Genomic DNA, 16620 nt, shown 5'->3' with positions numbered 1-16620 from the left:
TGGGCGCAAAAGCAGGCGGTGAGCATGTGCGAAGCGGCTGCGACAGTCCCTCCCGAGAACATGCCTTTTCTCTGCCCGTCCCTTATTGTGCATGAAAGTTGCACGTGTTGGACAGCTGGTCAAACCAGCGCCAAGGACCAAAGGTTACCACACATCGGACTTGTTTGTTAACTTCTGGAGATAAAATATCTCCGGGGAGTGAAGCAATGGATTTTTCCAAGCCCGAATGTAAATTTCCAGTTTGGGTGGGGGGTGGGGGGTGAGGGAGGCAGGGGAGGGGAGAGGTGATCCGGAGGGATCCACCCCAGTTTGGCAGCCTTCAAAGGAAGAACGGAGAACTCGCCAAGCGGCCTCTGGTCTTGTGGACCTTGGGTCTCCAACCAAAGGAGATCGAGCTGCCCAAGGAAACTGAGGTTATTTCAGATAACAGATCATCAGAGTTGGAAGGGACCTTGTAGGTCACCTAGTCCAACCCCCTGCCCAAGCAGGAGACCCTACACCATTTCTAACAGATGACAGTCCAGTCTCTTCTTGAAAGCCTCCAGGGATGAAGCTCCCACAACTTCTGAAGGCAACTTCTGTTCCCTGGGTTGATCGTTCTCCCTGTCAGGAAGTTTCTCCTTATTTCCAGGTTGAATCTCTCCTTGATCAGTTTCCATCCATTGTTCCTTATCTGGCCTTCGGGTGCTTTGGAGAATAGCTTGACCCCTTCCTCCTCTCTGGGACAGCCCCTCAAATATTGGAGCATTGCTATCCTGTCTCCCCTGGTCCTTCTCTTCCCTAGACTAGCCAGGCCCAGTTCCTGCAACTGTTCTTCCTATGTTTTAGTCTCCAGTCCCCTCATCATCCTGGTTGCTCTTCTCTGCACTTTTTTCTAGAGTCTCAACCTCTTTATTATAGTGTGGTGACCAAAACTGGATGCAGTATTCTAGGTGTGGTCTTACTAAGGCTTGAGAGAGTGGTATTAGTACCTCCCTTGATCTCGATTGTATCCCTCTGTTAATACAAGTTAGGATTGCATTGGCTTTTTTGGCTGCTGCTGCACACGGCTGGCTCCTATTTATCTGGTTGTCCACTAAGACTCCAAGATCCCTGTCACAGTTACTGCTGTTGAGCCTGGTTTCACCCAGTCTATATGTGTCCTATATGTGTCCTTTTTCTTGCCCAAGTGTAGAACTTTACTTTTCTCTACATTGAATTTTATTTTGTTAGATATGGCCCGGTGTTCTAGTCTGTCAAGATCCATCTGGATCTTGAGCCTATCTTCTTGGGTGTTGGCTATTCCTGTCAGCTTAGTATCATCTTAGTATCATTTCAGTAAACAGATTGTGTGTGTTGCCGTTGTGTGGAGTTGCTAAACCTTGGGAGTGTCCATCCTCCGAAACTCTATTTTATTTTTGCTTATTTATTGATATCCCGCCTGGATTATGGTTTTAATAAACAGCTCGAGACGGCAAACAGAAATAATATTCCTTCGGCCTTCTGTTTTCCTCACCAGGACAGCCCCGTGAGGTGGGCTGGGCTGAGACAGAGTAACTGGCCCAAAATTGCCAAGCAATTCATATCTAAAGCAGGACTAGAACTCACCGTCTCCTGGTGATCGGACCAAGATCACCCAGCCAACTTTCAAGGCTAGGGAGGGACTAGAACTCACCGTCTCCTGGTGATTGGCCCAAAGTCCCCCAGCCGGCATTTGTGTGCCTAATGTGGGACTAGAACTCACCTACACCTGGTGATTGGCCCAAATTCCCCCAGCCGGTTTTCGTGTGCCTAATATGGGACTAGAACTCACCGTCTCCTGGTGATTGGCCCAAAGTCACCCAGCTGGTTTCCCCGCCTAAGGCGGGACTAGAACTCGCCAGTTGTTCTCTAGGTTTGCTGGTAAAGGTCCCTCCTTCCAGGAATATAATACAAATTAAGATGTCTTCAAACGCCTCTGAAGGCTTTTTGGTAGGGAAACTTATATATTTAAATAAGAATGATCCCAGAGATCTGGTTGGAAACAATTTAAGGAATAAATCCGATGGAGCCAGGAACTTTTTGTCTGGTATTACAGAAGGTTCATCCAGTTCATCCAGTTTGGTTTGGTCTGAGTGTCATTTAAGCTCCAGTAGCTGAAGGGTGAAATTAGAGATCCCTGTGGGTTCTTAAGCTTTGTAAACTGAGATACCTGAACAAGATCTTGTTGCTGTGCTGTTGTTTAGATCCTTCCTTCCTTCCTCTTTGTTTTTTTGTTCTTTTCTTTCTTTCTTTCTTTCTTTCTTTCTTTCTTTCTTTCTTTCTTTCTTTCTTTCTTTCTTTCTTTCTTTCTCTTTCTTTCTTTCTTTTTCTTTCTTTCCTTCCTTCCTTCCTTCCCTTCCTTCCTTCCTCTTTGTTTTTTGTTTTGTTTCTTTCTTTCTTTCCTTCCTTCCTTTCCTTCCTTCCTTCCTTTCCTTCCTTCCTTCCTTCCTTCCTTCCTTCTCTTCCTTCCTTCCTTCCCTTCCTTCCTTCCCTCTTTTTTGTTTTGTTTCTCTCTTCCTTCCTTCCTTTCCTTCTTTCTTTCCTTCCTTTCCTTTTCCTTCCTTCCTTCTTCCTTCCTCTTTGTTTTTTGTTTTGTTTCTCTTTCTTCCTTTCCTTTCCTTTCCTTTCCTTTCCTTTCCTTTCCTTCCCTTCCCTTCCCTTCCCTTCCCTTCCTTCCTTTCCTTCCTCCCTTCCTTCCTCTTTGTTTTTGTTTTGTTTCGCTCCTTCCTTCCTTCCTTCCTTCCTTCCTTCCTTCCTTCCTTCCTCTGTTTCTTTGTTTCTTTCTTTGTTTCTCCTTCCTTCCTTCCTTCCTTCCTTCCTTCCTTCCTTCCTTCCTTCCTTCCTTCCTTCCTTCCTTCCTTCCTTCCTCTTTGTTTCTTTGTTTCTCTGTCTCTTTCCTTCTTTCCTCCATCCCTCCATCCCTCCCTCCCTTCCTCCCCAGATCATACTTTCTAGAAAACCTAAGTCAGACGCCACCGTGTCAGCTCTCCTCCTCTATTCACGGGAAGAGGGGATGAAATAGAGACCAAGGAACGAATGTAAAATGAGCATAAGGTGCAATTCGGCGGTGAGACAAAGTAAAGCTCCCACACTAAAACGAGCAAAACCAAATCCACAGGTACAGAATAGGTGTCACCTGGCTCGACAGCAGTGGCTTGTTGCCCAACCACTTAAGTATGAGCCAGATGGTACTTAAATATGAGTGACTCTCGGTAGTTGATGAGGATATAAAAAAGGAAAACTGTACTCAACAGTAACGCTGTGAAAAGATTACGCAGAATCTAAGTTGGTATTGTTTTCTATTATTGATAAGTTGCTTTTGCAGTGGTGCAGGGGCCTAGACTTGGAGCTCCTGTTTCACAATCAGGAGGCTGTGAGTTCGATCCCAGGTAGAGGCAGATATTTCGGTCTGTCTGGGCCCTCTTGAGAATATATCTGCTGAACAAAACTCTGCACTGGCGACAGGAAGGGCATCCAGCCATTAAAACGCTCCACTAGCTCCATTCAGCCGAGACTCTACCCTGCAAGGGATTATGGGGGTCATGAAATGATGATTGATAAGTTGCTTTTGTTTGGAGCCTGTCAGCCGGGAACAACCCAAACTGCACGCCTAGAATTCACACTAGCTACTTTATTGTTCTCTGCCTATAATGCAAGAATCTCTCCAAATGGACAACTTTTGCCTGGGGAAGAGTAGGGGTGCTATCCAGACAGTACATAGGTCATTGGGAATTGAGATAGTTAAGTTAGAATTGGGAGCTGTCCCCTTAAGGGAATGCCTCATGGTAAATGTAGTTAATGCATCCTGGCAAATGTAGTTCATGTCATGTGATCCTATCTGTAATCCTGATTGGTCACTGAATTGACCCATGGTTGGGTTGGGGGAGTTTTCCTCTACTCCTGCTTGAAGTCAACTATGCAAAGAATGGACATTAGATGGAACTCAACCTAACTGTGAGTTATACCTTGAGGACGCCTTGTGAGCCAATAAAGAAACTTTGTATGGAAGCCTTTTGTAGAGTTGCCTGTCCTGTCTTTATATTGCAGCCGGGAAGAAGAAAGATCTTGCCTACTTGTGTTTATGCAGCAAATCCAGGCTAATTTTCCTCTTTAGCCCTTTTCCCGGTCAGGATGGTCCACTCGCCAACAGAGCTATCAATTTGTTTCGAAAACGAACTTTCATTTAAAGTGTGTTTGCGTCATAACGCGCCGGGAATGAAAGCGACTTCCAATTTCCAATTTCCTGCTGGCTTCCCCAGTGACTTTGCTTGTGGGACGCTGGGAGAGTGTTCACAATCGTGTGATTGTGATTCCATCACAACCGTGTGATGGAAGGGCCACTGCAGTAGCCGGAACTTTGCAAATAAAAGTGGCAAAAGGGATGTGAACATTCTGAAAATTTAAATTCATAGCAGTAAGGGGCCCAAGTATTTTATGTACAATTTAAGTTAGTGGATTTGAAGTAGTTTGATTCAAAAATGGGCTCCTGAGCAATGCAGTGTTTGGGTTAACTGGAGGGGGACAAACAGACAGGAGAGTGTATGTATAGACTGGTCCTCGACTTACAGCCACTCATTTAGGGACTGTTCAAAATTACAACACTGAAAAATGTGATTTATGACCATTTCTCACACTTATGACTGTTACAGCGTCCCTGTCGTCAGGTGATCAAGATTCGGATATGTGGCAACTGACTTGTATTTATGACGTATCCTGGGGTCACGTGACATCCCCTTTTGCGAACTTCTTACAAGCAAAGTCAAGTGGGAAGCCCGATTCATTTAACAACTGGGTGACTAGCTTAACAACTTCAGTGATTCACTTAACAACTGAGGCAAGATATGTCGTCAGATGGGGCAAAATTCGCTTAACAATGTCTCACTTAACAACAGAAACCTCAGGCTCAAATTGTGATTGTAAGTCAAGGACTACTTGGGATGAATCCCAGATATTTTATGCCTTCTTAGTGGAGTTAGTGGGTTTAGGTACCTTTATGTATACCCTAAGGGGGACGCGGTGGCTCAGTGGCTGAGACGCTGAGCTTGTCGATCAGAAAGATCGGCAGTTCAGCGGTTTGAATCCCCAGCGCCACGTAATGGAGTGAGCTCCCATTCCTTGTCCCGGCTTCTGCCAACCTAGCAGTTGGAAAGCAAGTAAAATGCAAGTAGACTAGTACGTAGGTGCAAGGGAAGGTAAAGGTTCCCCTCACACATACATGCTAGTTGTTCATGGCTCTAGGGGACGGTGTTCACCTCCGTTACAAAGCCGAAGAAGAGCCAGCGCTATCCGAAGACGCCTCCGTGGTCATGTGGCTGGCATGACTAAACACCGAAGGCACACGGAACGCTGTTCTCTTCCCACCAAAGTGGTCCCTATTTTTCCACTTGCATTTTCTTTTTAACGTGCTTTTGAACTGCCAGGTTGGCAGAAGCCGGGACCAGTAATGGGAGCTCGCTCCGTTATGCAGCGCTAGGGATTCGAACCGCCGAACTGCCGACCTTTCTAATTGACAAGCTTAGTGTCTTAGCCATTGAGCCACTGCATCCCTATATAAGGCATACATAAAATATATCTTATGTTCAAATACATTTTGTATACCTTATGTATACTTTAAATTAGTGGATTTGAAATAGCTTGATTGCACTGACCTTGGAGGGTACAAGCAGGCAAGAGAGTGTATAATATACATGTTTGTGCGTGTGTTTTTTGCCAATTGAACTCCGATTTTTTTTCCCCCTCTTTTCCTTCTCTCCTTCCCCAGATGATCAAAACCCACAACCTCGCCCCCAACCGAAATTACATTTTTGGCTACCACCCACATGGCATCATGTCCCTGGGTGCCTTCTGCAATTTTAGCACCGAGGCCACAGGTGTGAGCCAGATCTTCCCCGGGATACGTCCGTACGTCACCACACTTACAGGAAACTTCAGGTGGCCTATTCTGAGGGACTACTTGATGACCGGGGGTAAGGAGGAAATACCCCTTTCGTGTTGTCTAGCGATGCAGTTTGTCTTGGGAGGAAAGCCCGTTGAATGTCTCCAGATAGATAGATAGATAGATAGATAGATAGATAGATAGATAGATTCTTAAGTTTTTGCGGGTACTTACATGTATGGTATTCAGCTTTGTTTGGGTATTTTCCCGCGTCATTATAGTTGTGCTTTTAAAGTTGTAGCAACGTTTCGGCAGAATCTCATCTGCCATCATCAGGCTTCTGTATTGTATTCATCTGTGATGGCAGATGAAATTCTGCCGAATTAAGCTTTAAGATTTGTGGACTTCAACTCCCAGAATTCCTCCTCCAGCTAAGATATAGAGATAGATAGATAGATAGATAGATAGATAGATAGATAGATAGAGATGGAGATAGAAGATAGATATTGTAGATTAGGGGTCTTCAAACTTGGCAACTTTAAGACTTGTGGACTTCAACTCCCAGAATTCCTCCTCCAATCATGTTACTTTAGGAAGTCACTAAATGAATTGGTTGTAAGTCGAGGACTGCTTGCATTTCCTTTTTCTTCCCTCTAAAGATCTTTTTTCTCTCTTAACGTCCAGGTCTCTGCCCTGTGAACCGCAGCACCATAGACTACCTCCTGTCTCAAAATGGCACTGGCAACGCGGTTGTCATCGTGGTGGGAGGCGCTGCGGAGTCCTTGAATTGTGCCCCGGGGAAAAACTGTGTGACTCTGAAGCACCGGAAGGGGTTTGTGAAGCTGGCGTTAAGACATGGGTAAGGAGAACGAAGGGCCCCCATTTGTCTCCCCGGCTGGCAATGGTGGCAGGGCCTTCCTTGTAGGCATGAAAGGCGGATGGGTGACTTTGGGCCAATCACCAGGAGACTGAGAGTTCTAGTCCCGCCTTAGGTCTGAAAGGCAGGTGGGTGACTTTGGGCCAATCACCAGGAGACGGAGAGTTCTAGTCCCGCCTTAGGTCTGAAAGGCAGGTGGGTGACTTTGGGCCAATCACCAGGAGACTGAGAGTTCTAGTCCCGCCTTAGGTCTGAAAGGCAGGTGGGTGACTTTGGGCCAATCACCAGGAGACGGAGAGTTCTAGTCCCGCCTTAGGTCTGAAAGGCAGGGGTGACTGGGTGACTTTCTAGTCCGCCAGGTGGGTGACTTTGGGCCAATCACCAGGAGACTGAGAGTTCTAGTCCCGCCTTAGGTCTGAAAGGCAGGGGTGACTTTGGGCCAATCACCAGGAGACTGAGAGTTCTAGTCCCGCCTTAGGTCTGAAAGGCAGGGGGGTGACTTTGGGCCAATCACCAGGAGACGGAGAGTTCTAGTCCCGCCTTAGGTCTGAAAGGCAGCTGGGTGACTTTGGGCCAATCACTAGGAGACTGAGAATTCTAATCCCACTTTAGGCATGAAAGCCAGCTGGGTGATCTTGGGCCAGTCATTCTCTCTCAGCCCATCCTACCTCACAGGGTTGTTGTTGTGGGGAAAACAGGAGGAGGAAGGCTTGTCGAATATGTGCTCTTCCTAGAGTAATTTATAAAAATAACGGTGGGCTACAAATAATTTTTGCCCCCTGCTCCTGTGAAAGAATAGAATAGAATAGAATTATAGAATAGAATAGAATTATAGAATAGAATAGAATAGAATTCAGAAATACAATAGAATAGAATTCAGGAATAGAATAGAATCAGGAATAGAATAGAATCAAGAATAAATAGAAAAGAAAAAGGGATAGAATAGAATAGAATAGAATAGAATAGAATAGAATAGAATAGAATCAGAATAGAACAGAATAGAATCAGGAATAGAATAGAATAGAATGGAATAGAATGGAATAGAATAGAATGGAATCAGGAATAGAATAGAATAGAATTCAGGAATACAATAGAATAGAATTCAGGAATAGAATAGAATTGAATTCAGGAATAGAACAGAATAGAATCAGGAATAGAATAGAATCAAGAATAAATAGAAAGAAAAAGGGATAGAATAGAATAGAATAGAATAGAATAGAATAGAATCAGGAATAGAACAGAATAGAATCAGAATAGAATAGAATAGAATGGAATAGAATGGAATAGAATAGAATGGAATCAGGAATAGAATAGAATAGAATTCAGGAATACAATAGAATAGAATTCAGGAATAGAATAGAATTGAATTCAGGAATAGAACAGAATAGAATCAGGAATAGAATAGAATCAAGAATAAATAGAAAAGAATAAGGGATAGAATAGATTAAGGGATAGAATAGAACAGAATAGAATATAGAATAGAATAGAATAGAATAGAATAGAATAGAATAGGGACCTTGGAGGACTTCTAGTCCAACCCCCTGCTTAGGCAGGAAACCCTACACCACTTCAGAGAAATGATTATCCAACTTCTTCTTAAAAACTTCCAGTGTTGGAGCATTCACAGCTTCTGGAGAGGCCAGGCGTTCCACTGATTTCAACCGTGACTTCAACAGTGATTCAGCTGCTGTTTATTTGCAATTTTGACATTGGTTTCTATTTTCTTCTCCAGGGCCGATCTGGTCCCCATTTACTCCTTTGGGGAGAACGAAGTCTTCAAACAGGTCATATTTGAAGAGGGCTCCTGGTGCAGGTGGCTACAGAAGAAATTGCAGAAGTATATTGGCGTAGCTCCGTGTGTCTTCCACGGACGGGGGGTCTTCTCCTCCAACAGCTGGGGGCTGGTGCCTTACGCCAGGCCCGTGACTACTGTCGGTAAGTGGGAAAAGAGAGATTCCTAGTGTCGAGAGAGGAGAATGTCTGTAGCTTGCGGTTGAACTGGGGGGGATCCTTGGTGCTCTCTGAGCTTGGTGGGTTTTTTGCGAACGTTTCATTACCCAACTAGGTAACATCATCAGTGCTAGAAGGGAGGTGGGTTTGTGGAGAAGAAGAAAGGGAGGAGGAGGAGGAGGAGGAGGAAAATGACTGTGGGTTCCTTGGTGCTTTCTGAGCACAGTTGTTTTCTTGCAGACAATTTCATTACCAAACTAGGTACCATAATCAGTATCAGTGAGGGAGGATTATGGAGGAGGAGAAGGAGAAGGAGGAGGAAAAAGAGGAGAAGGATTAGGACTGTGGGGTCCTTGCTGCTCTCTGATAGTGTTTGTTTTCTTGCAGACATTTCATTACCAAACTAGGTAACATCATCAGTGCTAGTAGGCGATGGGGTTTGCTCATATTCTAGTGCAATTCTTGTAGATTGTAAACAGAGAGAAAACCCACTTTAGGGGCTAACCTATCTTTCCGTGGTCGGTCATGTCCCCTTCTCTCTTTTGCCTTCCAGTCGGCGAGCCCATCACAATCCCCAAAACCGACAACCCGAGCCAGAAGGAAGTAGACTTTTATCACAGCCTGTATGTACAGTCTCTGGCGAAACTCTTTGAGAAGTACAAGACGAAATTCGGCCTGTCGGAGGCAGAGACGTTGGAGATCAACTGACGCGGCACCCGAGCGACGGCGCTTGCGGTCTTGAAATTTGCTGGTGGGCTTGGAAAAACTGGCGCCAAAAGAGGCTCTTTGTGCCAGTCCTATTGTTTTTGTCTTCTGCTCTGTGGAATTGGGGGATCGAGCAAGGATCTGTAGAGAAGATAAAGGAATATTGTCTAAATATTCAAAGATTAGATCTCTCTAAGAGCCAGTGTATGGTTGGGGACAGCGCTGTCTTGCCCCATTAAATCCCCTCATCCCACCTCAGTCTCCAAAGCCGGCCATTTGCTTTTTCCCTCTGCTGCTAATTCAGGGATGCCCAGATTTTTTTCCCTGTTTGAGAACAGGGGGAAGGAAGCCAGCCATCTGGCTAGAGGCCACCATCATCTCTGCAAGAGAGGTCTTTCCTTGAATGGAGGCCTTATCGGCTCCATCGCTGACTTGTGACGTGCCGCAGCTTCTTCTGAGAGGGAAAACGCAAGGAAATGGGGAAGAAAGAGGCCCACTGGAGCAATGGCCCTCCCGATATTTGTTTTCCAGAGAGTCTCTTATTGTATGGTTTTCCTGCCATTTTGAAGCAGGAAATACGTTTAATACTCTACGTTAAGTATCCAGGTAGCTTGAGTGTTTAGCCATTTTGGAAAGAAAGTCCTCCAAATGCCTCCCTGCCCTATTCTCAGGAAATCAGAAGCTATAGCTTGTCCATGTATGTCATTTGCAACCCTTGGGCCCCTCACAGGTCTAAATAGCTGCCCATCCTTCCTGCTTTTAAAAGAAGCACTTATTGCTTCCCGTGAGGAGAATGGAGAACAATACTCATTCCCTCCACAGGTCTTACGCCTACATACAACCTCTCCAACAACATGGAAAACTTCATTTAGTTTTATTTTGCGCTTTTCACAGGAAAACAAACAAACTATTGGTCACAACCCAGTTCTGCCTCATTTTACAACCTCTCGCCAAATGTGAAGTGAAACCGCAGCCATTAAGTCAGTCACACTGTTGCAGGCAGGGGTGGGATTCAAATTTTTAACAACCGGTTCTGTGGTCATGGCTTAGGTGGTGGGCGTGGCTTGGTGGTCATGTTATTGGCTGGACGTGGCCAACTCAATATCACTCACATCGAGTCACGCATCTCCTCGCCTGGCCTCATGACTGTGGGGATGCTGCAACAGTCGTAAGTGTGAAAAATGGTTATGTCACTTTTTTCAGTGCCATTGTAACTTTGAATGGTCCTTCCACACAAGCAAAGTACCAGCAAAGGAGGGAAAAAACCTCCAGAGAAGTTCCTGAGACAGGAAGTCTACTCCTGCCAAGAATGTAATAAGGGTTAACGGAGAGGCAGTTTCTGTAAGCAATACCAGATTGTTTTCTTCCTGCCTTACAGGATTAGCCCAGTAATTTCTTCTAACAACCAGTTCTCCGAATTGCTTAGAATATTAACAACCAGTTCTAGCGAATAGGTGCAAACTGGTAGAATCCCACCCCTGGTTGCAGGGGTCGGTTGCTACCGGTTCACACCGGTTCGAGTGAACTGGGTGTTAATTTTACATTTGCTTTGCTCAACCGGTATTTGCAATGAAGGGCTGGCCCCACCCCTCTCAGGAGTCTCCACACGGCCCATTTTGGATCCCAGGTAAGTGCAGGGCTCGCGTGGAGGGGAGGGTGGAAAACGGGACCCTCCAGAGCCCGGGGAGGCCGTTTTCGCTCTCCCGGAGACTTGAGGAAAGCCTCTGGAGCCCGGGAAGGGCGAAAATGACCCTTCCGCTTGGGTACCGGAGGCCAACTAGGCCACACCCACCCAGCAACCGGGCCAAGAACCGGTTGCTAAATTTTTTTGAGGCCCACCCCTGTAGGGTTGTGAAGGGAATCTGGCTTCCCCCATGGATTTTGCTCGTCGCAAAAAGGGGAATCACATGGTCCCCGGGATACTGCAATCGTCCTAAATACGAGCCAGTTGCCAAAATATCCGAATTTTGATCCAGGGGATGCTGCAATGGTCATAAGTGTAAAAAATAGCCATAGGTCACTTTCTTGCAGTGCCGCTGTATCTTCGAATGGTCACTAGCTTAACATGTTATAAGTTGAGGGCTACCTGTGCTTTTTTTTTTTTTTTTTTAAGAAAAAAAAGCGAAACTACTTCTTCCTCAAAATAATAAGTCCAGTTGCTTTTTCAAAAATTAAAAAAAAAAACCCACTTTTGATACAGCTATGACCTGGATGACTGAGAATCTTCGTAGACAATAGACAGTCCCCCTGTTAATCTGAATAAAAAGACTTTGGGAAAAGTTCAAAGAGCAACCGGGATGATTAGGGGACCGGAGGGGAGGGTGGAAAACGGGAGCCTCCAGAGCCCGGGGAGGCCGCTAAAATATACGATGAACGGTTGCAGAAACTGGGCCTGGCTAGTCTAGTGAAGAGAAGGACCAGGAGAGACAGGAGAGCATCTTCCAATATTTGAGGGGCTGCCACAGAGAGGAGGAAGGAGTCAAGCTATTTTCTAAAATGACTGTAGGCCAGACAAGGAATAATGGATGGAAACTGAACAAGGAGAGATTTAACCTGGAAATGAGAAATTTTTTGACAGTGAGAGCAATTAATCAGTGGAACCGAAGTTGCCCTCAGAAATTGTGGGAGCTTCATCACGTGAGACTTTCAAGAAGAGACTGGACTGCCATCTGTCAGAAATGGTGTAGGGTCTCCTGCTTGGGCAGGGGGTTGGACTAGAAGACCTCCAAGTTCCCTTCCAGCCCTATAATTTCTATTCTATTCTATTCTATTCTATTCTATTCTATTCTATTCTATTCTATTCCATTCTTATTCCATTGCATTCCATTCTTATTCCATTGCATTCTTTGCTGTTCTGATTCTATCCTATCCCATCCTTTCTCCATCCCATTTTAGATTGATGTTTATACACTAGTTGTCTGGTCTAATGTATTTCCTATTTCTAAATGTTTACATGTTGACTGAAGCTATTGTAGAGGAATATATTCAGAGCCAATCCTGCTGACATGTTAACATATGTTTGAATGTTTTGCACTATTGTATGTGTAACCCTTAGCCTTCAAGTATTTTAATTGCCAATAATGACTGAAGCTATAGATGTGCCTTTGTGTAATGCAGGTTTTTCCCCCAAAGTTGGCCACTTTAAGGTGTCTGAGCTTCAAACCCCCAGCATTCCCCAGCCAGCATTTAAGTCTGGACATCTTAAAAGTCATGTCTGGGGGAAAAAAACTGGTGTAATGCAAAAACCCAGGGGCTTAATTAATAAGGTTCTTTGATCCTGACCACGCTACACATATATTCATTTAGAAAAATTAGACTGCTGCAGTCTGTAGACATTTCATGGAGCAGACTGAACATAGGGGTTGGGTGGGAAGATTTTGTATAAATTTATAGAAATAAACATTAAACAAAAATATACTGGTTTACTGCTTATTATTTTCCTGGATTTGTTCTTGAGAAGTTTGGCCTATTAGCAACATTCTTTAGAGGGCAGAAAAATGAGAAACAATAAACCAAAGATAAGGAAAAGTAGGATGCCTCAATTAAGTTTACACCAACATAATTTATTATACTGGTATCTCACCATAGTTTTTCATTCCTCTCTACTTCAACTATGTTGATATATCTCTTCATACATTATTCTTTTAAGCATTTAAATTGTTTTGAGGCTATCATCAATACTACCCAACTACAACCTGCCTCATTTTACAATCTATTTTGCCACAGTTGTTAAGTGAACCATTGCAGTTAAGTTAGTAATGCACCACTTCTGAAGATATCTCAACTTTTCCAGGGAAGGGAGTACATTAGATGCTCTGTCATTGTTGAAGGCATTAAAGAATCTAATAAGAATGTGGGAAGCCATCCTCCCTCCTAGAAGAATGAAATATTTTGAGGAATATTTTAAAAAGAATATTAAAGGGAGAAATGAAGAAACATATTTTTTAGAGGCAGAAAGCAAACCCCACTTTCCTTAATAGCCCACAGCAGATGTCAGCACTTAAGAGATCAAGAGTTTATTGAAAACAAGATAGCTTTATTCATAGGCAAAGCAAATACTGCAGGCAGAAATCCACTCAAGACAGGATATTTTGAAACAAAGGCAGAATGGTAGGATTAGAAGCAGCCATCACCCAAGATCCAACCCAGGACAAAGCCATTAAGCCACAATAAGAATTATTGCATCACCCTCAGAGCAGTCCAAACTTCGACCAAACTTAGCTCATACCTAGGATTTTGTACTTTGCCTACAGAGCCAGCTATGACCCTTACATGACCCCATGGGATGCCAATAGAATGCATGTTCTTGCACAGGAACAGGAGGCTCTAGTGCAAAGTTTAGAGAAGGTATAAAACCCCCTCTCAGCTCCCATTTTGTCAGCTGCACCAGAACCATGTGCTTGGCGGTTCTGTTCATCATTAAGCTTTCTTTCCAATCAGCCTCCATGTCTTTCTCCCAGTTTGGAACTTGAACCAGATGGATATTTCTTCCCACAAGGGGATATCTTGTTGATGACCCCACTATGTCAAGGACCTTGGAGTACTCATCTCTAATCTAAATACCAGAGCCCACTGTAACTACATAGCCAAAAAGGCATTAAGAGTTATTAACCTAATCCTGCGTAGCTTTTTCTCCAGTAATATTGCACTACTAACTAGAGCATACAAAACCTTTGCTAGACCAATACTCGAATACAGCTCATCAATCTGGAACCCGCACTGCATATCGGATATTAATACAGTCGAGGGAGTCCAGAGATATTTCATGAGAAGAGTCCTCCACTCCTCTACTTGCAACAGAATACCTTATGCCACCAGACTTGAACTTTTAGACCTAGACAACCTAGAACTATGCTGCCTTTGGTCCAACCTAAGTGTAGTACATAAAATTATCTATTGCAATGTCCTACCCGGCAATGACTACTTCAGCTTCAACCATAACAATACACAGGCACACAATAGATACAAACTCATGGTAAATTGCACTAAATTTGATTGCAGGAAATACGACTTCAGCAACAGTGTGGTCAATTGTCTGGAATACACTACCTTGGTTTCTTCCCCAAACCCCAAAAACGTTAACCTTAGACTGTCTACCGTTGACCTCACCCCTTTCCTAAGAGGTCTGTAAGGGGCGTGCATAAGTGCACCAACGTGCCTTCCCTACCCTTCCTGTCCTAATGTTCCTTTTTATGTATTCATATTCATGTTTATACTTATACCTGTTATCTAATACTTGCTTGACAAATAAATAAAAATCTCTGAAATGATAACCCAAAGGGGCATGGGTTACCTAATTATTATTTGAATTATTTTGGAAGGCTGTGAGGATTAATTGTGATATCGTTATCCCGATTTAAGCTGTTTTTTAAAAAAAATTTCATGGTATCGTGAACATTTTGTTCCTGCAGCAAATCACTAAAAGTTATGAGATGAAGCAGCTATAAAAATAAACAGAAGATACTGCCAACAGGGCCCATGTTTATTCATTGTGCATTTATGCCATTAACAAAAGTTCTTTGTGGTGGCTGCAGAAAAGCCACACATTTTTAATTCCCATTTTTTTTTGCAAACAGGCAACGCAATGCACGATGGGTGATATAGCATCCCTCTAGTCTAGTCAGGCCGGGCCCGGCCTCCTTCATCTGTTGCTATGGAGATGCGCTCCCCTCCTTTCGAACGGCTTTCCTCACTTGACAAAACACGACCACGTGACCCCTGTCCTCGGCTTTCCCACCCTTCACCTAGTTTCTGTCCATCACTATAAAGCTCCGTCCAATCGCGAAGGGCGTCTTATATATATCACTTTAGGCCCGCCCCTTAAGGAGCACGCCGACCAATGAGGAGCGGGATACGAGTTTGCTATCCATAGAGGCGGTGTTTCCAAATACACACGCACACGTAGGAAGCACCACAGAAGACGGGACGTTTGGTTAGACCGATGTGCTTCGGGACCAATGAGTCCGCACTACCGTAAAGAGGAAGCCCGCCTTCCTCCCCGACGAGCCAATCAGCGGGCGGAGTGTCTCCGTCGCTCCGTCTTCTAATCGCCTCAGCCGTATTGGAAATAACAGGGCTTCGCCAAGAGGCGCGGGAGGTCCTGGAGTCGTTTCGCCGGTCCCGGAAAAAGCGAGCTGGAGGCTTTCAAAGAAGCCCCGGGGGCGGCCCCCGGGACCCTTCGGAGGCCTCGTCGTCACCCTTAACTCTTCCGAATCCGGCGGCGGCGGGGGGAGCGGGCTCAATGCGCACGCGCGAAGGCCTCTCCTGCTCCCGAGCCCTCCGGGCCGCCGCCGGGTCGCCGTCAACATGAGCCAAACCGCTGCCGTCCTGCCCCCGCCGGGTCCGACCTCCCGCTCCATGCATGTGGAGTTGCCGTCTCAGCAGGTCGGTGTTTGCTTGCGGGCCCGGAGGGAAAGTGGGAGGGAAAGGGTTAACCAGCCGCGGGAGCGAGCACGATTCCACGCGCATGCGCCGCTCCTCTTTAGCAGTCGTCCCATCCGGGTGTCTGGAATAGGATGAGAGTGAGCGAGTGGCCCAAGGGTACCCAGCTGACTTTCATACCTAATGCAGAACTAGAACTCACCATCACCTGGTGATTGGCCCAAAGGCACCCAGTTGGTTTTATGCCTAAAGTGGGACTAGAACTCTCCATCTCTGGTGATTGGACCAAAGTCACCCATTTGGCTTTCATACCTAAGGCAGAACTAGAACTCACCATCACCTGGTGATTGGCCCAAAGGCACCCAGTTGGTTTTATGCCTAAAGTGGGACTAGAACTCTCCATCTCTGGTGATTGGACCAAAGTCACCCATTTGGCTTTCATACCTAAGGCAGAACTAGAACTCACCATCACCTGGTGATTGGCCCAAAGGCACCCAGTTGGTTTTATGCCTAAAGTGGGACTAGAACTCTCCATCTCTGGTGATTGGACCAAAGTCACCCATTTGGCTTTCATACCTAAGGCAGAACTAGAACTCACCATCACCTGGTGATTGGCCCAGAGGCATCCAGTTGGTTTTATGCCTAAAATGGGACTAGAACTCTCCATCTCTGGTGATTGGACCAAAGTCACCCATTTGGCTTTCATACCTAAGGCAGAACTAGAACTCACTAACACCTGGTGATTGGCCTAAAGGCACCCAGTTGGTTTTATGCCTAAAGTGGGACTAGAACTCTCCATCTCTGGTGATTGGACCAAAGTCACCCATTTGGC

General features: G+C 45.2%; 2 protein-coding genes across 4 annotated transcripts in view; both read left to right on the top strand.

Annotated features, from left to right (window-relative positions):
- The window catches only part of DGAT2 (diacylglycerol O-acyltransferase 2), a 48016-nt gene extending 35194 nt beyond the window's left edge, over positions 1–12822 (top strand). For both annotated transcript variants that reach the window (XM_087937834.1, XM_087937835.1), the window contains 4 exons: positions 5762–5966; positions 6560–6734; positions 8485–8687; positions 9256–12822. In XM_087937834.1, the coding sequence (XP_087793960.1) occupies positions 5762–5966; positions 6560–6734; positions 8485–8687; positions 9256–9410 (738 nt within the window). In that variant the 3' untranslated portion in view covers positions 9411–12822. The remainder of the gene's footprint in view (positions 1–5761; positions 5967–6559; positions 6735–8484; positions 8688–9255) is intronic.
- A 2453-nt stretch (positions 12823–15275) lies between these two features.
- The window catches only part of UVRAG (UV radiation resistance associated), a 90371-nt gene continuing 89026 nt past the window's right edge, over positions 15276–16620 (top strand). The window contains exon 1 of one of the 2 annotated variants that reach the window (XM_087937805.1): positions 15276–15791. In XM_087937805.1, the coding sequence (XP_087793931.1) occupies positions 15714–15791 (78 nt within the window). In that variant the 5' untranslated portion in view covers positions 15276–15713. The remainder of the gene's footprint in view (positions 15792–16620) is intronic. The other variant, XM_087937807.1, reaches the window with a different exon arrangement.

Source organism: Pseudonaja textilis, chromosome 7 (genome assembly GCF_049901715.1).
Source record: "Pseudonaja textilis isolate UNSWEBS1 chromosome 7, rPseTex1.2, whole genome shotgun sequence".
NCBI classification, from domain to species: Eukaryota; Metazoa; Chordata; class Lepidosauria; order Squamata; family Elapidae; genus Pseudonaja; species Pseudonaja textilis.
This window is presented reverse-complemented; position numbering and strand designations above follow the sequence as displayed.